The following is a 26,484-nucleotide window of genomic DNA, read 5'->3' as shown; positions in this document are numbered from 1 at the left end:
GTGGGCGGGGCTTAGAAACCTGCATGGACTGTTGGCTTAACTGCCCCCAGGGGCGACGCAGCTCCGTTTGATAGGCGCAGTTATCTGCCAATCAGCCTTCCCGCTGTGTGACTGGCTGGTGCCCACGCCACCTGGGGCGGACGGCACGTGCCTGTGCACGCTAAGATTGGCTGTCGGCCCTGCCAGTCACTCGTCACCCGGCAGGGATTGGTTTGTTCTGCGGCGCTGTCAGACCCGTTGGCCTGCTCGGCCGAGCCGAGCATGCGCAGTGCGGCGGTTCGCCGTGTGGGTTTCCCCGGCCCGTCGGCACCGGGCGCGCCTGCAGTGTTCCCTGGGACCTTCGTGCTGCGGGGAGCCCAGCAAAGCGGCCACGGCACGGACACGGCCATCGGGACGGCCCGGAGGGGCCAAGGGAGGAGCGGCTGAGGGCCCTGGGTTGGTTCGGCCCAGAGAAGGCGGTGCTGAGGTCGAACCTCTCCCCGGGGCTGCAGCTCCTCCCGAGGGGCAGCTCCCATCTCTGCTCTGGGACAGGGACAGGAGCCAGGGCACGGCTGGGGCTGGGCCAGGGCAGCTCAGGCTGGAGCTCAGGGCAAGGCTCTTCCCCCAGAGGGTGCTGGCACTGCCCAGGCTCCCCAGGGAATGGGCACGGCCCCGAGGCTGCCAGAGCTCCAGGAGCCTTTGGACAGCGCTGCCAGGGATGCCCAGGGTGGGGTTGCTGGGGGGTCTGGGCAGGGACAGGGCTGGGCTGGGTGATCCTGGTGGGTCCCTTGCAGCTTGGGATATTCTGTGATTCGATGAAAATCCCTAAAATGCATCAGAATCGCCCAGAAAGTTTCGCAGTTGCAGTAAAGGCATGAAAAGCTGCTCCTGCTCTCGTTATTTCTGAAGTGAGAGGGCACAAAGTTAACACTCCCCAGGCGGATTTTTATGGGGTCTTCCCATGACGAAGCGCACGACGAGTGGCCGGATCCCGGTCACGTGGTGATCCAGGCATTGCTTGGAAATCAGGTCGGCACAGGGGTTTGCATTTGTCATCTGTCACCGCAACACGCCTGACCCCGGCTCCCCGGCACCGGGAGAAAGCAGCTCCGAGGTGGGACATCAGCGGGGTGCGAGACCTTCTCCCTGGGCCGTGCGGTGGAGCCAGGGTGTCCCGGCAGGACTGGGAGCAGCCCCACGCTCCCGTCCCGCGGCCGGCGTTCCAAACAAGCCTTTGTGCGGGTTTCCTGTCCCTCTGGGAACAGCATGTCCTGCTGTCAGGTCACGGTCATTTCAGGAAATGTAGACGGGCTTTTTTTTTCGATGGATGACATCACCAAGTTTTCCATGGCTGTTGCGGTGCAGTGGGTGGAGCGGCTCCCATGCCGGGGGAGCTGTGCCCGTGCCATTCCCGGTGCCGGCACACGCAGGGATGCTGTCCCCGGCTCGCTGGCAGGGAGCATCCCGCCCTGGCGGTGCCTGGGCAGCACTGGGTGTCCCTGAGCGCCCCGCGGTCCTGCCGCGCCCTTCACTCCCACCCCCTCCTCTCCGGCGCCGCGTTCGCAGCCAGGCTCCCGGAGAGTCACCGTGGCCGCTGTGTCACTGCTCGGTCACCGCGCCCGGCTCTGACAGCGAGGATTTCCCGGCGCCGGGTGAATTCCCCGCGGGGAGAGCCCGCCCGTCCCCGCCCCGCCGGCGCAGCAGGCGGTAAAACCCCGGAGCCGGGCTGGGGACCCCGGCTGACAAATGCTGCCGCTGTGACCTTTTGCCGAGCAAGTTCCCCTGCAAAAAGCACCTCGCCGTGCGCGCAGTGCGGGCCGCGCCGCGCGTTTCCCGCACACGGCATCTCCGCTGCGATCGGCGTCCTGCCGTGCCCGTGCCGCCCATCCTGCCCGAGCTGGCCTCCCCTGCGCCCCGGGCCGGCCGCACCGGACGGAGGTGGCATGACACTCTGTGCGCAGGTAGGCGAGGGCCCGCTGCTACCCAAAATGCCAAAAGTCCCTTCTAAACAATTCCTCAGGTGCCAGGGCTCGCTCCGGGCCGTTTCCAAGGGAGCAGGGGCTGCTCACCGGGGGAGTGCAGCGGGAGATGGCTGTCCCCGATGGGCCCCCGGGTGGGCGAGGTGGCCCCAGGTCACAGTCCGTCTTTTCCCCCCTCCAGCAAATGCGGGGATGTGTGAGGGGGGTCCCAGGGGATGGATGGGAAGTCCCTGGGATGGACCAGGGCACCCAGGAGGCCCTAGGAGGTGGCTGAGATGGGCACGGAGGAGGGATGAGGGAACCCGGGGGGTAGATGAGTCGTCCTGGGGGATGCGAGGGCGTCCCGGGGATCTGGGTTCATTCCCAGCAGGGATGTGGCAGGGGACTGCTGGGGGGGCCAGCGAGGAGTGGTGCTGGGGAAGAAGTGACAGAGGACGGGGTAAGGAATGACTGAGGAGCTGAGGGGAGGTGGCTGAGGGGGTGACAGTGGGGGTGGCAGGGGGCATAACCTGGTGTGACGGCGGGTGGTGGGTGTGGTGACACAGACTGATGTGGGGGCGTTGGGGGTGCGGACGTGGGTGATGGCGCGGTGGTTGTCGGGGTGCCAGGGATGCAGGGATGGGTGATGGTGTGCTGGGGACATTGGGAACGCAGGGGTGGGTGCTGTTGGGTGATCGAGGGTGTCGCTGTGGGGGTCTTGGGAGTGCCAGGGTGGGCGATGGTCTGGGGGTGTCGGGGGCGGGGCGTTCCCGTGGCGGGGCCGTTCCCGGCCGGGGCGGGGCCCGGGCTCGCCACACGTGTCCGGGGGCGGGGCCTGGCGCGTTTCCGGTGCGGGCGCGCGGAGCGGGCCGGTGAGTGCGGGGCCCTGAGGGAGCGGCGGGGCCGGGCCTCGCTCCGCCGGGAGCTCGGCTCGGCAGAGAGCCCTCCTGGCCGCGGGCAGCCCTGGGCTCTTCTCCCGTTCTCGGTGTCTCTGCTCGTGAGGGCTCCTCCCGGAGACAGGCTCGGGGCGTTCAGCCTGGAGAGCAGAAGGCTCCAGGGCGACCTCAGAGCGCCTTGCAGGGCCTGAAGGGGCTCCAGGAGAGCTGGAGAGGGACTGGGGACGAGGACATGGAGTGACAGGACACAGAGGGAGCAGCTTCCCACTGTCAGAGGGCAGGGCTGGATGGGATATTGGGAATTAGGAATTGTTCCCCGGGAGGGTGGGCAGGCCCTGGCACAGGGTGCCCAGAGCAGCTGTGGCTGCCCCTGGATCCCTGGCAGTGCCCAAGGCCAGGCTGGACAGGGCTGGGAGCAGCCTGGGACAGTGGGAGGTGTCCCTGCCCATGGCAGGGGTGGAATAAGATCAACTTTAAAGTCCCTCCCCATCCAAACCATGGGACTCCACGGGTGTGCTCCTAAGGTGTTTTAGGTGGCTGTAGGATGTAGTCACAGGGAATGAAGGTATGAGATGCATAAGCAGCTAAAACAAAAGCATTTTATTCTTTGCCTTCTTTCCAATTTGCTTGTGCCTCATTTTCCATCCCTCTGAAGAACCCTCTGTGCCTGACTGGGCACCACCACTAAATCTGGGCTCCACTGTGTGCCCAGCTTCCCCCCAGGAGCATCCGGGACCAGCTGCCTCTGGGCAGAATTTTGGTCCCTCCTGATATAGCTGACAGGTGTGAAAGCAGGCATTGGTAGGCTGTAGTGGCCAACAGGTTTTTGGTGAACTGAATTTATTATATTTATTTCTTATCACCTTTAACACAGTTTTTTTACCTTATTTGGAGCAAGAAGACTTGATATCTCTAAACAGGCTGCATTTCAGTCAACTCAGGGGGTTTTATTAGGTCTGTCCTTCCTGTCTCTGTGTTCTGGATTCAGTTCTAAAATTCAAGTTTTCTCACGTATTTGGGAAGTGAAGGCTGGCTTGTAGTGTGGTTTACATCAGTATGTTTACTTGTTGGGGACAGTCTAATAATCTTCTGCCTACAGTTTATATGACAAATCATCCCCATGCAATTATAATCAGTTGGAAAAAATACTTTTATTTTCAGTCTCTGGACATACAGCCAGAACTTTTCGTTCACATGGCAGCAGCAAACTCTTCTCCACCTGGTTCTCTGGATCTAAACCAGCCTGGGTTTGCAAAGGAGATCCTGGGAACTAAGCTGGAGGTCAAATACCTGTGCTCTGACTGCAAGAACATCCTCAGGCGGCCGTTCCAGGCACAGTGCGGCCATCGCTACTGCTCCTACTGCCTGAAGAGAATCATCAGGTAACTGCTCTGCCTCCAGTGCAAGGCAAAGTATTGGAAAAGGCATTTTCAAGAACAAAAGCGGAGAGAAGTGTAATTTTCAGGACTTTCTCAGTAAGGGAGCTGTGTTCAATCACTGGGGTTCAGCATCATCTCTAAGGGTATGTGTAATCTCTGACTTGCCTTTGTTGATGCTTCAGAGTTCTCTTTTCTAGAATCCCCTGCATTTTGGCCATTGAGGAGGCAGTCCAGGTCTATCACCCATCTCCTTCATCACAGTCATAAAGTCATCATTTCGTTCTTGTGTCAGAATGGGAGAGGTTTAAGCACAAGCTGGCTTCCAGAGAAGTTTCCTTGTGTTCTATCTCACTCCTACCTTTGTGCAAGGAAAGATAGAATGTTTAATTGGCAGAAAAAGAAATTAGAAATAATCATCAACAATACACACAAGCAAAGGCTCAATGTGTTGCTTTAAAAACAAGAAAACACTGGCATTTCATAAAGTTACCAGAAATCAATTTATTGTTAAATTTTGTTGTTGTTGTTGTTTGTTTGATTATTACTTTTCTGTCTGGTAGTGCTGGACCTCAAAAGTGTGCCAGCTGTATCCAGGAAGGAATATATGAAGAAGGAATTTCTATTTTGGAAACAAGCTCGGTAAGGAAAAATGCATTGAAAGAAACCTAACAGATCACTGATGTCAGTAATACCAGTTACAGTTTTTGCTTAAAACATGAGCTCTGAGAACTCCTTCTTCCTAGGAACTCTTCTCTTCAGCAGTGAGAAGGGTGGTTACAGTGTTGGACTCCTCGGTGCTGAAATCCAGGTCACGTGTGTGTGGTGGTGCCCTACTTAAAGCTGTCACAGCAATCTGGTTGCTGTTAACACACCTCTGAGGGTTGATGGGGCAACTGGTCTGGGAGGAGTTTTCAGAAAGAATTCAAAGTCCTGATCAAAACTGCAGCCCCTCAGTAATATTTGTGGTCTGCTTGTTTTTTCCATTTCAGGCTTTCCCAGACAATGCGGCGCGGCGGGAAGTGGAGAGTCTGCCTGCTGTCTGCATCAACAGCGGCTGCACCTGGAAGGGAACCATCAAAGAGTACGAGGTACAGGCCAGAGCGAGGCTTGGCACATCTGCATCCTTCTTCCCTCTGTTTTTGGAAAAGGCTTGGGGTGTTGTCTGTGCCCACTGACAGTGGGGGAAAGTTGTCAAATCCCTGGACTTTACTGTCAGCTGGAGAGGTTCCCCGAATGAGGGTTTGTGTGCTGTGCTGAGGGCACAGGCTGGACTGAGATGAGTCCAGATTTGCTTGTGAGCATTTCCTTCCATGACAGGAACCACTTGCTCTCTTTGCAGCTCTTTTCTGCTATACAAGACTGTCAAGAAATTGCTGTGCCATGAAAGGGTTGTGAACTTCTCTGCATTATGTGAACCTAAAACTCCATCAGCTCACAGAAAGTGACCTGATCCCATTTCAGCTGTCTCCAGAGCTACCAGGGTAGTGGGACTAGATGTTGGGTACTTCTGGTCACCCATCACCCAAACTGTTCTGGGACACAAGGCTTCTAGACAAGATGATTTTTTTACCTCACTTCTCTTCGAGGAGCCCAGTAGCTTTTTAATACAGGTTTTAGTTGTGGCTGGGGATGCTTGGTCTGTAGTGTGTGACTGTATGTGAAGCTTTTGGCTCCTGAAAGACCATTTTGTCATCCCTCTTGGAATGGCAGAGCCACCACATGGGAGGCCTGAGATAAGAGGAATGCATTTGATTTCCCTCTAACACTCACTCCAGATTAAGATCATAGCCTGGTGGTTTACAGAGCTTTGGCAGTGACTGAGATGTGTTTCAGGAGCTGGTTTAACCTTGGTCTGTCCAGGCTAACGTTGGGATTCTCTCAATGATGCCATTCCAAAGTGGAAGGAAGAAGCAACAGCTGTGCATCAGGCCTGAGCGTTCTGCCCAGACTGGGCCTCTGCCTGTTAGCAGAGAGATGCTTCTGCAGCTGTTTCTTTGTCCTGCTGTGTGAGCCTTCTGCTGTGTGCTCAAAGTTCAGTCCAAGAGATGAGGATGTTGGTGCTAAAAGGTCCTGCTGCTGTGAGCCTCCATTTGTACACCTGTGAGAGACTCGTGGTGTGAATGTGGGACTGAAGAAGTGTCAGGTGAAAAGCTTAACACTTCCACAACATAGAGTTTGGGGATTGTATGTCAAGGAACAGGGTACCCAGGTACTGAGGTTTCAGGTTCAGGCTGTGCTGGTGGTGTCTGCAGATTCTTTGCTCCATGCTTTAATTTCTGCTGGTGCCTAGAAGTCCGATGTCTTCTGCAATGATTATAGTGAGCTCATCTTCGTTAAACTAAACCAAATTATATCTGTCAGCAACTTCTAGTGCTGATTGTGCTGTGGCTGATGAGCCGTGCTGAACTTTTTCTTCTGGTTTTAAAAAAGGTCTTAACATGGTCTTGCAGAGCTCAGCAAAAATAGTCTGCTGCCAAAGGTTCTCTCTATGTATTCTGACAAGTGTTAGAGTGCTTGAGTCTGGCCAGAGCTCCCACTGGGAGTTCAGAAGGGCAGCGAGCTGTCCTGGCATCAGGGCTGCAGGAGTGTGTGATGCCCCAGAACCTTGCACACAGCTGATGAAGAGCTCCTGTATGGATGAGCCTGTGCCTTGTTTTCACTCTCCACTTGATCTTCCCAAACTGCAGTTTGTTGTTTGCTGAGACAAAAGATGATTGATAGTGGTGTGGCCCTGGAGTGTGTGGGCTGTGGGTCTGTGCCGTCTGTGACATCTTCCCTGCCAGGGGTTTTTGTGAGTCTCGGGGTGTCCTGTGTGGTACAGGGGGTGTGGGGGTTTGGAGCAGTGCTGGCTGTATCCTCTCAGGACGGAGTCACCTCTCCTGCCTGCCCCGGTGGCATTCAGCCTGAGGAAGGAGGTTATTTTGTGCCCTCTCAGGAAAGGCTGGCTCTTTCCTAGGAACTGGTGGGAGGAGGCAAGGTCTGGCTTGTGTTATCTCCTCTCATATGCCTGCCAAAGAGCTGTGGCATTTAATCAGGACTGGCTGTCTCCATGCTGCCAAAATCATGTGTGTTGATGAAGAGGGCTGGGAAAGGAGGCGTTGAATGGCTGTGTTAGCCCAGAGCCTTGTGATATCTTGGGCTAAGGTTAAACACAGCCTTCAGGGCCACAGTGCAGAGCTGCCTGGTGCAGAAGAGCTGCATCTGTAGCTGCACTGTGGGTAACGTCCTGCAGCAGCGCAGCACTCCCACTCTGGAAAGTACCTCAGAGCTATTTCCGAGAGGACATGGAAAGTCCCTCAGAGTGAATTCACTGTTTGCTAATTTTAAAATCGTGTGTTGTGCTGAGAGAGACTGCTCTCCCCTTGCAAATGAAGAGATACTGTCACTTCTGGCTTGCTAATCTTATCAGGGCACGCACAGGGGAAAAATGTTCTGCAGCTGGAAAGCTTAAGCCTCGAGAAAAGGAGTAAAATGGATTTCAGTTTTGCTTTCTGTTCAGGTGGACTGAAATTTGGCTCTCAAAGGGAAACACAAAACTGAATGAGTGCAGTCAGCTTGGACATGACTTGCATTTTGCTTCAAGCTGTGTGGACCATATGAAATATTTAAGTCTGGATTTATGGCTGCATTTTTCAGTGTCTGTAAATATTTTGTGGCATTTGGATAAAGTAATTTGGTGGGGGAGGGGCTGAAGGGTTTTTCCTTTTATTGGTGACCTTGTTTCCTGATGAGTCTGTCTGCCTGTACATTTTGAAAATCAGGCTGTGGGCATGAACCTTTAGATTCAAGAGCAAAGTCTGAGAAGGGCTGCAGAAACTAAACTCAGCCCATTAAAGCAAAAGGAAAAACCTCAAAAACGGTCCCAGTGATATCCAGGAGAGGGAGTTTGTGGTTCCTCAGCTTTGGTGTGTTTTTCCTCCCACCTTTCAGTACCTCTAGCTGCCCACGTCCCTCTCCTGTTTATCAACATACTGTTGTCAGTTTTCATGCACCTTTTATTTATGCTTTTCATCCCACCAGTTCCCTTCCTGTGTCCTCCCCCCAGGAGGGGGCTGAGGAGGAGTATACATGGGGTCAACTTTGGCCTTCCCCTTGGTTACCCCAGACAGGGCATTTAATGCAGCCTTCTTCAGCTGGAAGCAGAATTAACTGAGACATAAGGAAATGAAATTGTCCAATTTTAGGAAGAAGAACTAAGTTTTAAGCTTAAACATGACATCAGTGTTTAAACTAAGATTTGTGGGGCTCATATCAGCTCAGCTTCTGAGGCCAAGCAACAGTCAGGTGTGGGAACAAGCTGGCTTAATCCATGCTGGAGGGAACATGCTTTCTTTAAGTTTGTTGTTGTCACTTTGGTTTTAGAGAGTTCTTTCTAAGTGAAACCTGGAAGGCTGCAGAAGGTGCAAAGCTCCAAACACAAGTGATGTTACTCAAATGCCTGTGGTGTCAGAAAGGGTGTCTATAGCCCCTTCTGGGCTATGTGGCTTCCTGGCTCCAGAAGAACAGGATAACCAGGCATTCCTTTCTGCCCACTGTTCATACTTAGGAGATGCTGTAGAGCCCCTACTGCACCTTAGGTAGGGAAAACTCTGTTCAGCAGTGCTGCTGGGGGCCCTGAGCCAGGGCTGTGCCCATGTCATGCCCCTCCTTCCCAGCTGCAACCAGGAGTGCCCCAGCAGGTTTTGGTGGTGATTTTCAGCTGAGGCTGAAACTTCATCTTCAGGGCTTTGCACATTGCTTAGAGGAGAGCTGTTGGTCTTTGAAGCTCATTCACCTGTCTCCTGCTCCACAGAGTTGTTCCTCTGAGTGTTTTGTCATTGTTGTCTGTGTGGGGTACAACGCTTGAGGTGCTGTGGCAGGAGCACTTGGTGCTGCTGTACCAGGGTGACTGGCCTTCTCTTTAAAACCCAGTACAGCATTATTGGCTTCTTCTGAAGGCTTTGGCTCTGAATTCTGGACTGATGGTGAAGTGCACTTTGCAGCTAGCTCCAGCAGGACCAGATAATTTTCTGGTGAGAGAATCCCTGACTTGTACGTGGAGGTGACCAAAAGGACCTTCTGCTTTTGGAAAAGGGATCAGACACACCTGTACTTTCCAGAGCCAGAGCTGAGGCCCACAAACACATCCCAGCCACAGTCCCCACGGTAGCTGGTGTAGCTGGCTGCCTGGACATGGGGCCATTTCCCGTCCAAACTGTGGTGGGAGGGAGAGCTACGGGGAGTGCCAGAGAGCATGTGTGGGAGGGATTGGAAAGCCCCGGCTGCAGAGGGTCTGCTCTTCACTTCTGAAACCAGCTCAGCCTTCTTGTGGTGGCCCAAAAGTTAATAGTTTTGACATCTGCTCCTTGGAGAATGAAAAGCTGTAAGTCACGAGGTTTGAAGTGGAGGTTCATATGGTTCTACACTGTGAGGAATGCATGGCAGCTGGAGTGCAGGTGGGGGAATTGTGGAGAGATTTGGAAAAAGCATCCTGGAGTGTACCACCACTTCGTGCTTGTTCATAGTTGAAAGCAGCCAGGAGTGGCAGAACCTGTTTTTAAAAATGACAGAAAACCTGCTGCTGCTTCAAATGCATTTTGTACTTTCCTTTACCCTAAAAAGTCACTCTTGCCTTCACACTTGTCTTCAGTACCTGAAACATTGCCTTGGTGTCCCTCTGCCAGCAATCCCCAAATCAAACTCTGTCTGATCAGCCCTAACAGTTGATGAACAAAACTTCTACACTGAAAACAAGAGTTCCTGCCTGGGCCTGAACAGAGGTGTGAGCCAGCCCACAGGAACCCCCACAAGGCTTCTGCTGCCTTTTGTCCTCACTCAGGTGGGCAGCAGGGCACTGAGAGCAGTGAGGGTGTGTTGGGTTCCCACCCCCTCACTGCCTGGCCAGCTGGAGCCAACAGTACCTAGTGATGCAAACTTCATCTTTGGTTTTGACACTTTCTTTGAAGTGATGCCAAGTGAACTTGCTTGGATCTGTCAACAGCATGTCCCAGCAAGGGAGGAGTTTGTGTCTGGCACCAGCCTGTGTGATGGTCTCAGAAAGCTCCCATTCCCGTTTGGCACTGGGAATTACAGACTGGGTTCCTGCTTTCCAGCCTTGTGTTGCTGGGCTCCATGCAGAAGCACGGGGACTGGGTGTGTGGTCACCCTGTGCCGGGTAGCCTGACTCACCTGTGTGGGAAAAGGTTCAAGCAAGCCTAGCATAGAACCAGCTCAGGACTTCCCTGTCAGGAGGAGCTGCAGCACAGAAGGGCATGGGGACTTCAGAGCAGCATGTGGCAGCAGCTCTCTGGCCACAGAGAGCAGGCACAGGCCTTCCCAGGCATTTTTCCCTGGGGAAGGCTGCGAGGAGTCGTGAGAAAGCTGAGAAAGAATTAAAACAATTATTATCTCCACTTGCTGCACCTGTTGCTAGGCAAATGTGGAATGTGTTATGGAAATCTCTTTACCAAAGGGTGGTGCTGTTTTGGTTGGTTGACCAATTAGGTCAAAGCTGTATTGGATAGGCTGGAAGGGATTATGGGTTTCTTAAGAATATGGTATTAATATAGTATAGAAGAATAAAGCAATGGTTCAGCCCTCTGCATCATGGAATCAGTGCTAATTACACCTGCATCAGGGGGACCCCTGTGTTGACAGGAGCAGGGCATCCCAAAGCACCTGCCTTGAGTGGCACATTCCCATCTTGCAGGCTCTTGAGCCCCTGGGAAGCTGACAGAGATGCACGAAGCAACCGATGCTTCTTAGCGCAAAGGATTCAGGTTCCCTCTAAACTCTCTTTTATACTGGAGACTCATTTTCAGTGTTTTCTCTACAATTCCATGGGCCCACCCTTTTCCTTGTAGCCAGGCTACTGTGTCCAAGAAACCAAGTGCTGCATATGGCAGTGCTGAGGCTGGAGACCACCCAAGCCCTCGTAGCCACCCCTGTGCCCTGTGTCCTGGCAGCTGCCTTTCCTCTGCCATCACGGTAGTTTTGCTTACTTCGTGTTGCTCCTTCCAGCTGCCAAGCCCCTGAGCTGTCTGCTTGTGGTTACTGTTGCTGTGCTCAGAGGAGACCAATGGAGTGACTTTCCATGACCAGGGGATTTTGCAGGAGAGCTGCAGTGTGCAGCTCATTCTGAGCCTGTCCTGCTGTCCCTTGTCCCTCTGCCAGCCCTGCCCTTTGCTGTGACCTTCCCACAGGCTCTGGCAGAGGTATCCCACAGCAGCTGCTTCAACAGTGGCATTTCCCAGCTGCCTGCCTTGTCCCTTGGCTGGAGGGGGAGCCCAGTGTCATGCTGGTGGATTCCTAGCATGGTTACAAGACCTCCAGTAAAAAACTGGACCTTTGTGGATGTGGCAGGTTATGAGCTGAGCAGCCAGGCAGCAGAGGCATGTCCTGCTCTGCCACCAGAGTATGGAGATAATGATTTCCAGCAGAAGCCTCTTCCAGAGTTGAAATTGAATGTAGTGATGCCCTGAGGTGAAATGGTGATCAGATCAAACTGCAGTTTTGCCTCTTGGCTGAGGGAGAAGTAGGGAAGCAGGCTCATCCTGGCATTGCGTAGAACCAGAGAATATTCCAAGCTGGAAGTGATCGACAAGGATCATGCAGTCCAGTTCCTGGCCCTGCACAGGACACCAACACAGACCCCCCAACAGTCCCACCCTGGGCATCCCTGGCAGTGCTGTCCAAAGGCTCCTGGAGCTCTGGCAGCCTCGGGGCCGTGCCCATTCCCTGGGGAGCCTGGGCAGTGCCAGCACCCTCTGGGGGAAGAACCTTTTCACAATATCCATTCTAACCCCATCCTGGCACAAGTCCAGCCATTCCCTTGATTCCTGTCACTGGCACACAGAGCAGAGATCAGAGCTGCCCCTCATGAGGAAGCTTCAGAGCTCAGTGAGATCTGCCCTCAGCTTCCTTAGGATTGATCACTGTATGCTCCAGAGATCAGCTGCCCTTATTAAAACCCACTTTTCCCTCTGTGTGCCTGCACTTCCCTGCACAGCTGCAGTGCAGAGTGCTGGCTTGCTGCCTGGGGTGGAACAGCCTCATCCTGCTGCCAGAGTGTCCAGAGAGAAAGTTTGTCTGCAAATACTGCAAATTTAAATAATGTACAGCTTTTCTGCTTTCCTGATACTGAGGTGGGAGATTCCCAGTAGAAATGTGCAGCTCCATTTGCTAGTAGGCCTGCAGGCAGACGGGAGAGCTCAGCACCTTTGAGCAGCCTGGAGAAGAGAAGGCTCTGGGAAAACCTCACTGCAGCCTGTAAGTGCTTAAAGGGGACTTGTAAAAAGATGTAGAGGGACTTTTTACATGGACAGATAGTTACAGGAAAAGGGGGAGTAGTTTTAAACTAAAAGGGAAGAGATTTAGATTAGATGTTAAGAGGAAATTCTTCCCTGTGAAGGTGGTGAGGCCCTGGCACAGGTTGCCCCCAGAGCAGCTGTGGCTGCCCCATCCCTGGGAAGTGTCCAAGGCCAGGCTGGATGGGACTTGGAATGACCTGGGATAGTAGAAGGTGTCCCTGCCCATGGTAGCAGGGTGGAATGAAATTGGCTTTAAGGTCCCTTCCAACCCAACCCATTCCATTATTCTGTGATTCTGATTTCCCTCACACGCAGTCCCTGACTCTGATCCTCTCAGTTGCCCTGACCCTTCCATGAGCAGTGGTGTCCAATTCTCTAACCTTTCCAGTGAGCTCCCAGAGAATGACCTCTCTGATGGTGGTGGGTGATGGGCAGGCTGCTGTGGGGTTGTGTTTATTATTAGGGAAGGAAATTTATCAATCAGCGGCTTTGGTTGTAATTCAGTGGAAAGAACCAGGTGTTGCTGAAGGCTGTTACCTCTGCCTCATTTGATTTTCCTGGTCCTGCTGTTGGATGCTGTAGGCTGGTGTGTGCCTTGCTGGGTGAGCCATTGACTTCCAGCTCCACTTTAATTCTTCCATGGCTGTCCCCTCTTTCTGGTGCCTTTCCAGCTTGATTTCCACTCTGGTTTCCCCCTGGGAGAGTGTCTGCTCTTGCCTAGTCCCACTCACAGTTATAGATGGCTTTCTAGAACTCCCAAAAACTTTCCAAGCAAGTGCCTGAATGTGAGTGGTGCTTATCCCTGTAGCAGAAGCTACAGCTGTGGGTTTGGGAAAGACATAAACAGGAGGATTGCCCCATTTCTGGGTGAGTGGAGTGTGGCAGATGAGGCCCAAGTGCCAACCCCTGCTCTTGGCTCCAGAGTGGGTTGGATTTCTTCCAGGACTGAAACCATCCATCTCTATTCTGACACCCACGTGGGGCAGGAAGAACAGGGGTTTCCAGAAGAGCCTGAAACTGTTTATACAGAAATGTTTGGATCTGCGCTGGCTGCAGCTTCTGGGTGTCTTTAACTATTTACATGCAGAACAGTTGCTCTTTGAGCTCCTTCCCGTGCTGCAGGCAGGGCTGCCCACTCTTGGGCGTTACATTGTGGTGCAGAGGGGAATCAGGATGAAGGATAAACGCTGGGAGGTGGGGAGTGTGGAGGGGGTGGTAGTTTCACACCCACGTGTTGGCATGGGAAACCATAAGTTTAAAATATTCCCTTTTAAAATAGTTGCCTCTGCAGTGAAGTTTCCTTCTTTCAGCCAGACCATCTGTTCTGCCAGTGCTTTGTGGGTCATGGGGTAGATGTTATTGGGTGTTTCTAGAACATGAGAGCAGTAGGTGGGTAGAAAAAAGGTCTCACTCACTCTGAGTGGGATAAAGGCAGGCACTTGGCCTCCTCCTCCTTCTCCTCCTCCTCTGCAGGCAGCAGCGTCCGTGCTGGCAGCAGTGCCCTCCAAACCCTGCTGGCTGGCCAGGGGCACACAGTGAAACTCTGAGCTTAAGTTACTCAAAGCATAAAAAGGAGAGAGTGACCAAGAAGCCGGGGTGGAGTTACTGCTGGTTTCACTTTCCACTTCCTGATGTGTGACAGGGTGAGGTTTGTGTGTGTTCCCCTAGAAGGCAACAGAGATTCATTGTGACCAAGTTTTCAAACATCTGGGTTCAGATGGCTGCATTAAAAAAGCTCCTGGTTGGATTTTTTTTTTTCTGTCCCTACCATGGCAGGAGACTTCAGTGCTCTTATATTTTGAGTTTTGATCTGCATATTCATGGTGTTTCCAATGCCTTGTTTCAACTGGTGGGTGTATAACAGGAAGGTTTAAGCAGTGTGGAAATGGCACAGAAGCAGTGGCATGTTCCAGCATTCCTTTTAGCCAGCACTGTTGCCGAAGAGTCTACCGAAGACAGAGGATCACGTTGCCCTGGTCATTTGTTCAACCTCTCTGGCCATCATCCAACCCTGAGTCTGGCTGCAGAGGCAATTGCTTGTGTGCAGGGACTGGTAAATGAAACAGTTTAAAAATAATTTTCTTTCTGCTTGGAAAATGGTACTCTAATTCAAATGTGAAGATACAATCATACAGCTCAGCCTGGCATGTGATGAGCTGTCACGGGGCCTATGCCTCAGCTGACTGATAACCATTACAGTGGAAAAACTACCCAAATTATCCTGCTGAGGTAGTGGCTCACTCCACTCAACCTGCATCAACGTGTCTTCTCCTGGCAGAGCCATAAATGGAGTTTCCCGTTGTTATCTTGGCCATCAAAGCAATAATTTGAATTTTTAAAAAATCATTGTAGCATCTTTTAAATAGAAGTTGAGGTTACGTAGGCACCCAAAACTGAGGTAGCCTGGAGGTCACACGATGAGTCAGCAGCTCAGAGGGATCAGCATGACTAAGGTCGGAGTGTAGGTTGGTAAATCCAGTGTTTGTCTGTAATAAGGTATAAACCCACCCCCTTGGGATTGTGCCCATCACAAAACCTCTGTGAGCCTTTTATTTGAGAACAAATATCTCCTGTATGTTCCTTCACAGGCTCATGATGAAGTCTGCCCTGAATTCCCGCTGACTTGTGAAGGCTGTGGGAAGAAGATTCCCAGGGAGAAGGTATCCATCCAACCCTGTGCCCTGGGGGTATTTGGTGTCCTGATGGGCTGAGCTTGGCATTCTGGCAGCAGGGAGGAACAGAGCCCATTAGGAAATGAAGTGGGGAAAACAACTGAGTGGCAGCTGTTAATGTGGATGTGAGTTTTCCATAAGGATGGGTGTGAGGTAATGTGGCTCAGGTCAGTGTTGGTGCTGCCACTGCCATCTCCCTTGGAGCCATGTACGGGAGCAGAGCCTCTGTGGGAAAAGCACACTCATGGGTTTATGTTCTGTGTGAGCAACGGCATCAACTACTGCTGCAATTTTGGAAAGAGAGCCCATCTCCAGCTATATTAATTGATATCTAAGTAATAATCTAATGGAATCCATGCCTATAGCATTTCCAGGCTGCTGGCTCCTGGGACAAGGCTCAAAAGTCTGAAAAATTCAAGTTTTGGGAAACATTTTCAAAAAGCACATGCATCTGAAACTATCTTGCCTTCTACAGGCGAGTATTTTTACTAGCAGTGTTGGAGAAAGCCCTTTTGCAGGGCAGGGCAACAGAAGTGGCAAGAAGAGGAGCAAAAGAGTTCTTCCAAATGAGCACCATAAGGAGGGGCTAGGGGTGGCATTACAGCCCACCTTATCTGGAGGCTGGGGTTTGGGGTACAGCCCAGCTTATCTGCAGGTGGGAGCTGAAGCTCTGCAGGAAGCCAGCTCATGGAGTCCCCACGGGTGATCTACTCTGTGTTTAAATATTAACTCCTGTGTTTATTTCTCCAAACTCTTGTTCGTTATTTGTTGCCATGTTAACTCAGAGTAACCCACTCATTACACAAGCCAGATGGATCTAGAAGCCTTTAAAAAAGTGATTTAAAATCAGTTTTAATTGACATCTGTTGTGGCAGATGTAGGAGTTAAGTGGGGAGGGAATATGGTGGTTGTTCAGAACAGAGCTCTGGTATCTGGTGGTGAGAGGTGTACTAAACCCAAGCTGAAGCTGTGACAGTACTCGTTGGATTAATCATGCACTATGTGGGAATCTGAACAAGTTATCTCAGTGCTGAGGGGTTAGGGGCACCTCTCTGCAGAAATGTAATGCTGGGATGGAGGTAAAAATACCAACCTGTAGCACGTCCTTACCAGAGTTGTGTGAAGTGCCCAAAAAGAATGTGTCCTTGTTTCGTGAGGTTCTTGCCTGTGCCTCCCATTCCTCAGCCCTCAGGGAAGCTCTCAGCCACAGCTTGTACATGTACCCATTACTTTTTCACTCTTGCATGTGCTTGTGAGCAGTGAGACCTCCCAGCCATCAAGAGAAGGAGAAATTATATTTTCTTCAGGTGTCAGGGCTGTATTTGTATTCCGGTGAACATCATGCCTGATGGCGGGCAGAGCCCAGGTTTAGTGGGCACGGTGACAGCTGGTGGTTAGCCATAGCTTGGGCATTCTTCAGCTTGGCTGTAGTTTACCAAATGTCAGTGGGATGGAGAGGAAGCACTAGGGACACGTAAGATCTAATACTGCCTTCCTTCCTCCCTTTCTAGTTTCGGGACCACGTGAAGACGTGTGGCAGATCCAAAGTACCTTGCCGGTTCGAGGCTGTGGGCTGTGCTGAGGTGGTAAGGACTCCTCTCTTGGGTTACCTTGGCACTTTTCAGTCCCAGCATTAGAGTTCCTGCAAACTGCTGTTACCCAAACTGTCACAGCTGTTTTCCTTCAGGTATTTGATTAAACCCATTGCACATGGAGCTTCACATCATGCGCTGTGCAGAGTCTGGGCGTCCCAGGAATTAAATTCCTGTGGAAGGAAATCTCCTACTTTAAGAGCACCCTGAGTGCTTTGGGACTGTGGTGGTTATGCTTCTTTCAGGGGGAATGGCTTCACACTGACAGAGGTCTGGTTTAGATGAGATTTTTAGAAAGAAATTGTTCCTTGTGAGGGTTGGGAGGCCCTGGCACAGGGTGCCCAGAGGAGCTGTGGCTGTCCTTGGATCCCTTGGACAGGATGAGCTTTAAGGTCTCTTCAAGCAAGTGTGTAATGACTTGTGATTACCATGATTCTGTAAGCAAAATACTGGAGCCAGGCCATTTCTCTATGTCACTTAGTTCTTGCAGGTCCCAGTGGTTCAAATAAATCCCTCCTCCAGGAGGTTGGGTGAGGCTTTGTCCTTTGTTGCTGTTAGGTACATCTGACAGAGCTTTCTGGGAGGAAGGCAGAGCAGAGTATAGCTGGGGGAAGCGTTTAGCATCCTTCATTGTATGTGATTTGAAGCATTTCTAAAACTAAACAAAAACCCAAACCACCCCCACCAAAACACATTTTTAAATTTTTTTTTTTTTGTTTCTCCCCTATAAATTATATATTTGAAACTGATGTTGTGACCTGGATAGGAGGAATTTGTTCTGTGGATGGTGACAGTGTAGCTGCACATGCTGAATGGGGGATGTATTTCTCTTCATGTAGGTGGAAAATGAAAAGCTCCTGGAACATGAAAGGAAGTGTTTGGCAGAGCATCTCTACATGCTTCTGAGCTCTGTGCTCAGCCTCAAGACTGGTGCTGGGGACCTGAAACCCCTTGCTGTTCCTTCCTCATCACAAAACAGCTCCCCGCTTCTGGCAGCAAACTCACTGTGCTCAGAGTCGGAGCTCTCCCGGTCCCTGGAGCTCTTGGGAAGGTGTGAGGCCCTTGAGAGGAAAACAGTTACCTTTGAGAACATTGTCTGTGTGCTTAACCGGGAGGTGGAGAGAGTTTCCCTGACAGCTGAAGCCTACAGTCGGCAGCACCGGCTGGACCAGGAGAAAATTGAAACACTGAGCAACAAGGTGTGTAACTGCTCACCTGGGCTTCCCAGCACTCCCAGCAGAGGCTGTTTCCTGTTTCCTTTCCGTGTCATGAGCTAGCAAAGCTTCAGCACTCGACCCTGAAACTCCACAAATCTGAAAGCAGAACTAAAATACCCGTTGTGCCTGTGCCCAACCCTCAGCAGCTCCCTGGAAAGCTGGGAATTTAACTGACCTGTGTAAAGCATCAGACCTCTGTTAATTATCAAACTGGGCAAGATACCAAGGGGTTCTTCCTCAGCAAAGTTTTCTGACAACAGCCAGAGCACCCAGAATTTCACTGCATCTCCTTGTGCTGCATCTCACTGAATCTGTGGGGCTGCTCACCTTCCAGACTTTTCCAAAGGAGTGCTGCCTTTGCCAAAGGAGTGCCATCAGTGCTGCTGCCTGCAGCAACAGGCTGGAGGTGTGAAGGAGCTGCCTCCATCAGCCTGCTCCAGCACAGTCCCTGTGGAGGGCTCCTAGTGTTCCTGGCACCTGGAGCTGTGCAGTTTGCAGCGTACCTGTGCTCTCTGGGCAACTGATCTGGCGTGACCCTGTGTGAGCTGGCAGGGACGAACCCTCCAGAGGGTGTAGGTTCTTTTCTTTCTTAATTTAGTTTTGTCACAATGCTGAGTTATTGGGGATTTTTTCCCCATTCTCACTTCTTGTGTTGCTCAGCTAAGGGAGCAGCTCCTTGGAAGGAGTTTCACATTGTCTAGGGGGAAGTTCCCAGCTCAAGCACTAAGCTGTATTGATGGATCTTCTCCAGAGCGACAGGGTGCAGACAGAAGCTTCAGTGAATTGGCTGATGTTGCTTGGTTTCTCCTTCCCATGCTCCCTGTCCATTCTGGAGAAAGTGTCTCCCTCAGAAGCAGTCCTGAGGGGATGCCAGGGTCTGCTGGGGTTTGCCGGCTCTCCCGGGCCCCAGAGCCTGCGTGTCTCTAACCTGCACCATGTGTCCCACTGAGCAGGTCCGGCAGCTGGAGAGGAGCATTGGGCTTAAAGACCTGGCCATGGCTGAGATGGAGGAGAAGATCCGCAACATGGAGGCTTCCACCTACGATGGGGTTTTCATCTGGAAGATAACGGAGTTTGCCCGGAAGCGTCAGGAGGCGATAACAGGCCGCTCTCCTGCCATCTTCTCCCCAGGTGTGCAAAATCCCCAAAATCTTTTGCATCTCAGCTGTGTGTGGGTCTCATGACAGGTCTTTTTCTTGGGAAATGTTGCCAAGGCCAGGCTGAGAAAAGAAATATTCCATGTGGAAGGGGGTGTTTTGTCTTGGAGGGTGAAGCATGCAGACCAATGCTGTTCCAAGAGGGAAGAGAGGGCTGAGAGGAGAGAGGTGCAGGCTGTGAATGGGATGAGAAAGGGAATTGGCTGTAACTGTTTGGTTTGCATTAAATGTAAAGGCAAGGAAATACCAGCTGATATCTGTGTTAAAGAAAAGGAAGTGGAGATTCTGCTTGCAGTGTTGTGAGGACACAGAGTGCCACGGGGTTTGGAAAAGGGCAAAATCTTGAGTTCAAAACAGCAAGTTGTACAAGGAAGGTTCATTCAGGGCCTGACCCACCACAAGCCAGGGTGAAGCTCATCAGTCGGGAGGGGGGAAGGGGGAGGGCCTTACTGGGTTTTTGCTCTGCTCCTTGCCTGGGCCAGGGAGAGTGGGATACCCAGCTGCATGGTCACTCTTCCTGGCTACTCCCACCACTCTAGCCATCTTTCCTTCAGTTCCTCTATGGGTTTTACATTCAAAGGGTGATGGGACTGCTGAGAAGGCCTAGAGGGGCAAATGGGGATATTCTCCTTGGACTAGCAAAGGGGTCATCTGTCCTGAGAGCCTTGGGGTGAAGCAAGTGAGGAGGAAGGAGCAGAGCAAATGAGCTGGGCATTTCCAAGAGGGACGCAGTGACAAAGACCCGATCTCTTGCTCCTCGCCCTGTGGAAGAGCAGTGTCTCTGCCATTCATAGTCTGCCTTTTGGGAAAAGCACCAAGTCCTGCAGTAAAATATTGGCTGTGACCCCTGATCTCTGCCTGTGCCCGCTGAGCCTTGCCAGTCCCAGATGTACAGCTCTGTGCTGCTGTGGGAGGGTAACTTGTGGCAGGTCCCCTTCCAAGCTGTGACCCCACATAGGTCTAGTGTCACACCACAGGCATTCCCAGGACTGCTGGGGAAGGAAAGTGCCTGACATCCCATCCCAGCCATGCCCAAGCCATGCCGTGGGGATCCAAATGAGAATTGAAGTTCACTTGCTTGAGCCCCTGCCCAGATCAGAGGCACCAGCTCACAGTGGGGGTGTTGAGGGTGCTCTGCCAGCCAGGTGCTTTATGGAGGGGGTTTGTTCCTGGTCACCAGTGTTACTGCCATGAACCACTGCTCCTTCAGCACTGGGGTGCAGGAGGATTGGCCCAACTCTGGGGCAGATCTCCCCTGGCAGTGAGGGGACAGCCAGGGGACTGGCAGCTGCTCTGTGCACAGCGTCTGCTCTGGCCAGGGGCTGCACTGCCTGGCCTTGGGCTGTCCAGACCACCTCTGGTGCAGCCCAGACCTGGCTTCTCCCGGATTCCAAACTTCAGAGCCCTCAGAGTTCAGAGAGATCTGCTGGTGCCAGGCTGTGCTGCATTGGACCCTCACTGTGCCTGTTCCACACTTCTCTAACAGCTTTCTACACCAGCAAGTACGGCTACAAGATGTGTCTGCGCGTGTACCTGAACGGGGACGGCACCGGCCGCGGGACCCACCTGTCCTTGTTTTTTGTGGTGATGAAGGGACCTAACGACGCGCTGCTGCGGTGGCCCTTCAACCAGAAGGTGGGTCTGGAGCAGAGCCCACTGTGTCCATCTGTGGCCTCTCTGGTTTAGCACCCACTCGAGCTTCTCAGCACTGTCACTCCTGCCTGCTTGGCAAGGCAGAGGAAGGGCTCTGTGTGGCTGCCCTGGGAGTTCCCCAGGTGTGCTGAGACCACCAGCTGTGCTGTGGGGCAGGGGCGTGACATGGGCTGTTTGGAACTGCACAGAGCCTCTGCAGGGCTGGAGGGCAAGGGAAGGTTGTGGTGGCCTGAGAGCTCAGGGACAGCAGGTGCTCACTCCCTATCAGGAGCTCAGATCCCAGCTCCTGGGAACTGCAGGTTTGTGGAACGCATGGAGGCCAAGTGAGTGGGCACAAGCAGATGCAGAGAGGACAACAGGCCTCTCTGCAGGCTCAGGGAAATACCTGAGTGCAGTGTTGGTTCTGAGAGCGGAGTGTAGGTTTTCAGTCAGTCTGACAGACTTGTGCTGCCACAGGGAAGTTTCCAGTAACAGGCAGGATGTGGGGATGGGGAAGATTTCTAGAGGACATTACTGAGGTGATGTTCTCTGCTGGTCCCACTCAGAGGCGTTTCTCTGATTTGCAGGTGCACAGGGTGGCTGTGGCTGCTGGTACCTGCATGTGTCACAGCAGGTCACTGGGCTGGGCTTCCATGTGTCTTTTATTCAGCCACTCCCTTATGCTTTCACCTTTCCCCACAGGTCACCCTGATGCTTCTGGACCAGAATAACCGGGAGCACATCATCGACGCCTTCCGCCCTGATGTGACATCCTCATCCTTCCAGCGCCCTGTCACGGAGATGAACATCGCCAGTGGCTGCCCCCTCTTCTGCCCCGTGTCCGTCATGGAAGCCAAGAACTCCTACGTGCGTGATGATGCCATCTTTATTAAAGCCATCGTTGATCTCACAGGCCTCTAACCCTCCTGACCTTGGAGCAGTGAGCGTGGAACCAGCACTGCCCAGGGCATCTCCCGCTTGTGCTGCACTTCAGGCAGGTCTCAGAGCAAGAGAGAGGAAAAGAGAGAGGAAAAGCCCTTCCTGAAAGGGACCTTTGCTCTGAGTGGAAATGAGGTGTCTGACAGGAGCCCTCTTTCCTGAGGAGAGGGTTGGGTGGATACTGGCAGGCTGTGGAATATGGAAGATTCCCTGCAGAGACTTGGATGTCTGAACTGCTGCTGTCTGGACTCCAGTGGAAACCAGTGCAGCTCTTGCTCTACCAGCTTAGCCGACATCCACAGCTCTCTAGTAAAACAGTGGTGTGCCCTGCCTGAGCTCCACCTCCTGTGGATTTTGGCTCAGCTGTCTAGGATTTCCTTCTGAGATCTCCGTGTTTCTCGAAGCTGTGCGCTGTGGGGTGCCATGGCTTTGCACTGCTGGTTGCTCCACACCCCGGAGACAAGGAGGGTGTGTGACAGCTGCAGTGCCAGCTGGGCAAGAGAGACACAGACTGGTTTGATGCCGTTGCTGTGTTAGGAGGGTGCTGAGCCCAGCTGCAGGGCAGGGGAGCCCTGAGTCCAGCCTTGCTGGGTGTGTGATGGGTGGTGTGTGCTGGAGTGTGGAATGGGGCAGGAGGTGCTGCTGCCCAGGAGGGACCTTGGGGCAGCACCAGGGATGCCTGTGGGGAAGAAGTGAATGTGTTGTGGAGATTGTCCCTCCTGTTGCAGGAGAGGAGGGTGACACAGGGTGTGCACGCTGAGAGCTCCACGCCCTGCCCCTCTGCCCCGTGTGCCGAGCAGCACTGGGTGGGGTGGATGCTGTGCTGGGAGCTGTCTTTGCTCATAGGCAAAGACACAGAGAACTGGCTTTGTTCCCACGGTGGGACAGCTCCACCAGCCTTCCCAGGGCTCCTGCTGAGCTCCACATCCAGCTGTGGCTGCACTGCCGTGTCTGTCTGGGCACTGCAGCCTTGGGCTGTGGGATGTGTACTGTCTGCCCATGCAGTGGGCACTGCTGGCCAGCCCCTGCACTCTCAGTGCCTGCAGTCACCAGCAGCAGGTCTCCCTCACTGTTCCTCCCCATCCCTGAGCTCAGGAGTCATGGGCCATTGGTTCCAGGTGGCAGCACCTTGGAGCTCTTCCTCCACTTGGGCCCATGTTGAATCTGCAGCCAGCTGGGTAGGATCTGGGGCTGGAGAAGTGAAGAGTGCTGTCCCTTTTCTGTCCCTGGATTCCTTCCCTCTGGGCAGCACATGTTCAGCAGCCATGAGAAGGTGTCTCTTGGTGTTAGTGGGGAAGAACTGGCTGCCACATCCCTGCATAGTGCCCCCTGCAGCTTTGTTGTGGCCATGGGTAGCTCTGGATGGGCCCTGATCCAGGGTGTTGCCTCCTTTGCCTGGGCTTCCCTCACCCCTGTCAGTTGCTGATCGTGCCACAGGAGATGTTTTGTTGATGACAGGAACCAGCTGTGAACACCCTGCAATGGTCAGGGGCCCTGGCTGGCTCTTGTGCTGCTCCTTGGGCCGTGGGGCTGCAGCATGGTCACCCTCCTCAGTGGCTGCCAGGGATTGGCCCCCCACTGCCAGCAGCTCCTGCCAGGTGCCCAGCCCGGGTCTGATGGCTGCAGAGCCTGCCAGGCTTGTGGTCTGCTCACACCTTGGCTCTGGCACAGCCACCCTGAGGGGTCCAGAACACCATCAGGCTCTCCCCTGGCAGGGAGCCCTGCAGGGTCTGGCTGTCCCACCATGTACTGGCACAGCCCTGACCTGCCCCTGGGGCTGTTTGGAACGTCCCTGCTGCTGCCCAGGAACTCAGGGGCCTCCAACCCTCCTAACCTTGGAGCAGTGAGCATGCCCAGGAACTCAGGGGTGCCCAGTGCCCTGCAGGCTGAGCTGGACCCTGGCCCAAGCTGAACTTGCACCCACGGCTGCTGTGCTGGCCAGGTGCTCTCCAAACAGGTGCTGGGGTGACCTGTGAGCCCCCTTTAGAATCACTGCATGGAACTTGTCACATGTGTGTGCAGGGTCTGGGGACAGACCCAGCCCCTCCTCTTGGGGGAGTGGGACAGAGGCTGGTGACAGCAGAGCCTGAGGTGGGAGAGGGGTCACAGGACCCTTCCTTTTGTGCAAAGTCCCCTCCAGCCTGTCCCAAGGGACAGATCAAGCCCTGTGTTGCTGCTCTCACTCTGTGCCTTATGAGGAAAATCCAGGCTAGCAGAGCCCTGCTCTCATCTACAGCAGCTCCCCAGGGATGCTTGGAAAAGCCTGGGAAGGGAGAGGAAGGTCAGCTCTGCTCATAGAATTTCTGGGAGTTAAGTGTTGTGTGGGGGGAGCTTGTTCTGTGTTGATCAGAATGTCTGCTCATGGGGTGCTGCCTGCAGCGGGGCTGGGGGCTCTGGCCAGGTAGTGCCAGGAGGGACTGTGGAGATGCTGGCTCAGCTGGAGCCACCTGGGCTGCTTTCGGGGTGGGAACTGGTCCTCCTGCCCCAGCACTTGTTGGAAGGTCTGTGGGAGAGTCAGTGCTGCAGCAAAGCTCAGGCTGAGCTCCTCAGGCCACGGGCTTACTGCTGGAGGGGAAACATGGCCTGTCAACCCCTCCCACTGGGAGCTTTTTCCTCCCCACCCTTCTGGTACTGCTGATGCCATCCGGGCCTTTTTTGGCTCTCAGCAGCTCTGGAGCTGGCAGCAGGAATTGTGCTTATGTGCTGCAGGCAGGGGCCCAGCCCTGTCCTGGGCACAGCTCTGGTAGCCACATGGACAAACACAGGACACAAGCCACCCCTGGATTTTTGTAGGGTTTTTTTTTCCCTTTTGACTACACTATCTCAGCCTGGCACTGTGAACTAGGATTTGTTTTCCTTGAGGGTGTAATAAGGTCAGAAGCACTAATAAAAGCTGTTTGAACAGCATTGCTGTGTATGAGCCAGGGGATGCTGGGCACAGCATGGGAAGGATTGCATCAGGGTCAGGGGGTTTCTGTGCTGGGGGATTAACTCTGTGCTGGGAACTCTCCCCAGCTCCTGTGTGCCTGCAGGAGGATTCCCAGACAAGGAGGGAACAGGGGCAGTCTGTAAGTGAAAGGGAAGGAGCTGGAGTCTGGCTGCTGGAGCTCCACTGGGCAAAAGGCCAGTGGGAGCCAGTGCAGCAGTGCTGGGCCAGTGGTTCCAGTGGTTCTACTGCTGCTAAGGCAAATCCAACACTCCTGTTCCTGGGTTGTAACAGCTCTGAGCTCCTCCAGAACAGGCTGCTTTTCCCTCACTGCTGTTGGGAGCCCAGTGCCTGCAGGATGCCTGTTCCTGCCCCTCCCAGGCTGCAGCACCAGCCCAGGGAATAAACCTGAGGGCAGCAGCCTGGTGGCCTCTGTTCACTGGGTATGGAAGAGAGAAACACAAGGAATGACCATGGGCACCTGTCCCCTCTGGGAAGCCCCCAGACCCCCTTCATATCAGCAGCTGCTACACCAGGGAGACGCAAAGGGCAATGAGGGGACAGTGGCACTGCAGCTCAGGAGCCTGCTGTGGCACAGGGATGCCAAACAGCATTGGAGGGCTCTCTGCTTGCCCCTGTTCCGTGCCTGCTAGTGCTTGGAAAAACATAAATTCAGGAGGGATCTAACCGCTGGCCTGTCCTGGAGCCTGCAGTGTTCAGCCCTGGCTGCCATGGATGCTTGCTGCCCTTGGGCCATCCCCTGCCTCTCTGCTGTTGCTCACAGCTCTCTACCCACACTCCCCCAGCCAGGGCAGGTAACCACAGGCTGGGCAGCAGCTCCTGCAGTGCTCCAGCCCAGCCCCGTGACAGCCCTGGCCTCAGCTCTGCCTCAACAGCACAGTGCTTGGAAAAACAAGCTCACATTGCAGAGATGCTTTAGCAGAGTATTTATTCAATGCCAGAGTGAAGAGCAAAACTCAGTACAAACAACACCTCAGTGCCTTGCTTGCTGCTGCACCGAGCCACGGGTGGAGAGTTCACAGTTGGGGGAGGAAGGGGAGGTTGTTCCTTCACTGTGTGACTGGACAGAGCAGGATGTGGAGCCTGTGTGCACACACAGGAAGGAACCCCTAATTTCATGACAGAAAACCTGAGTACGGGGGTTTTGGATGAAGCTGGGGCACAGCAGGACACAGGTGCTGACCCTCCTGCTGCAGAGGCTGTTAAAGCCATCAGTGCCATTGTGACAGAAGATGCCACCTCTGTCAGGTTTATCAGCAACCCCAGATTGGGAATGGCACAGGCACCTGCACTGGAGCTTCCAGGGGGGCCCCAAAATGCCTCCCCCTGCAGTTCCTTCCCAGCCCTGCTTCCAGGAGCAACAGCAGCTCCTCAGGGTCCCATCTAGGCCAGGTCACGATTAGGAGCGTCATTTTAGACTCTGACATTTGGGTACTTGCTACAGGGACAGAAGCTCAGGGGACAGTGAACACCACTGAGTCCATAATAACTCAAGTGACCATCCCCACTGCCTGTGGGGTCCTGGAGGAGCTGACCCCCTCCATGGTGGGTCAGCCCCAGGAACAGGGAGCTTATTCAGCTGTCAGGAGGGCAGCAGCTGCAGGCAGGAGGGCTCCATCCCCATCACCTGCAGGTGAATGAATACCTGCAGCACTTGTGGGTGCCTCCACCTGTTCACAGAGAACATTCCAAAAGAACCTAAAGTGCCATGGGTAGCATGGGCAGGAGGTAAGCTGTCCTCATGGGTACCCCAGAAAGGGACAGCAGATCCCCCACAATAAATACGTTCCCGATCCATAGCTTATTGAAGTGCTACTCAGAGGAAGAC

The 26,484-nt window shown here is 53.5% G+C and overlaps 1 protein-coding gene across 5 annotated transcripts; it reads left to right on the top strand.

The window, feature by feature from the left end:
- Positions 1-1,018: 1,018 nt before the first annotated feature.
- On the top strand, positions 1,019-22,086 carry TRAF2 (TNF receptor associated factor 2). Of its 5 annotated transcripts, none has more exons than XM_064393364.1 (10): positions 1,019-1,093; positions 3,995-4,215; positions 4,773-4,851; positions 5,202-5,300; positions 15,089-15,160; positions 16,684-16,758; positions 17,604-17,963; positions 18,935-19,112; positions 20,625-20,773; positions 21,473-22,086. In XM_064393364.1, the coding sequence occupies exons 2-10, from the start codon at positions 4,028-4,030 to the stop codon at positions 21,689-21,691; spliced, it is 1,419 nt and encodes a 472-aa protein (XP_064249434.1). In that variant the 5' UTR covers positions 1,019-1,093; positions 3,995-4,027; the 3' UTR covers positions 21,692-22,086. The 5 variants fall into 5 exon arrangements, with proteins under 5 accessions (XP_064249434.1, XP_064249432.1, XP_064249433.1 ...); XM_064393362.1 differs by lacking the exon at positions 1,019-1,093 and adding an exon at positions 1,348-1,940; XM_064393363.1 differs by lacking the exon at positions 1,019-1,093 and adding an exon at positions 2,376-2,397.
- The last annotated feature ends 4,398 nt before the right edge of the window (positions 22,087-26,484 follow it).

This window comes from Passer domesticus, chromosome 18 (genome assembly GCF_036417665.1).
Source record: "Passer domesticus isolate bPasDom1 chromosome 18, bPasDom1.hap1, whole genome shotgun sequence".
Classification (NCBI taxonomy): domain Eukaryota; kingdom Metazoa; phylum Chordata; class Aves; order Passeriformes; family Passeridae; genus Passer; species Passer domesticus.
This window is presented reverse-complemented; position numbering and strand designations above follow the sequence as displayed.

What these genes read in the sequence shown, in the direction of transcription:
- TRAF2 (XM_064393362.1), top strand. Translation starts at nt 1,362, where the DNA reads ATGCCGGGGGAGCTGTGCCCGTGCCATTCCCGGTGCCGGCACACGCAG. An exon ending in AGAAGATTCCCAGGGAGAAG is followed by an intron (nt 15,161 to 16,683) that starts GTATCCATCCAA and finishes CTCCCTTTCTAG; the next exon opens with TTTCGGGACCACGTGAAGAC. An exon ending in GGTGGCCCTTCAACCAGAAG is followed by an intron (nt 20,774 to 21,472) that starts GTGGGTCTGGAG and finishes CTTTCCCCACAG; the next exon opens with GTCACCCTGATGCTTCTGGA.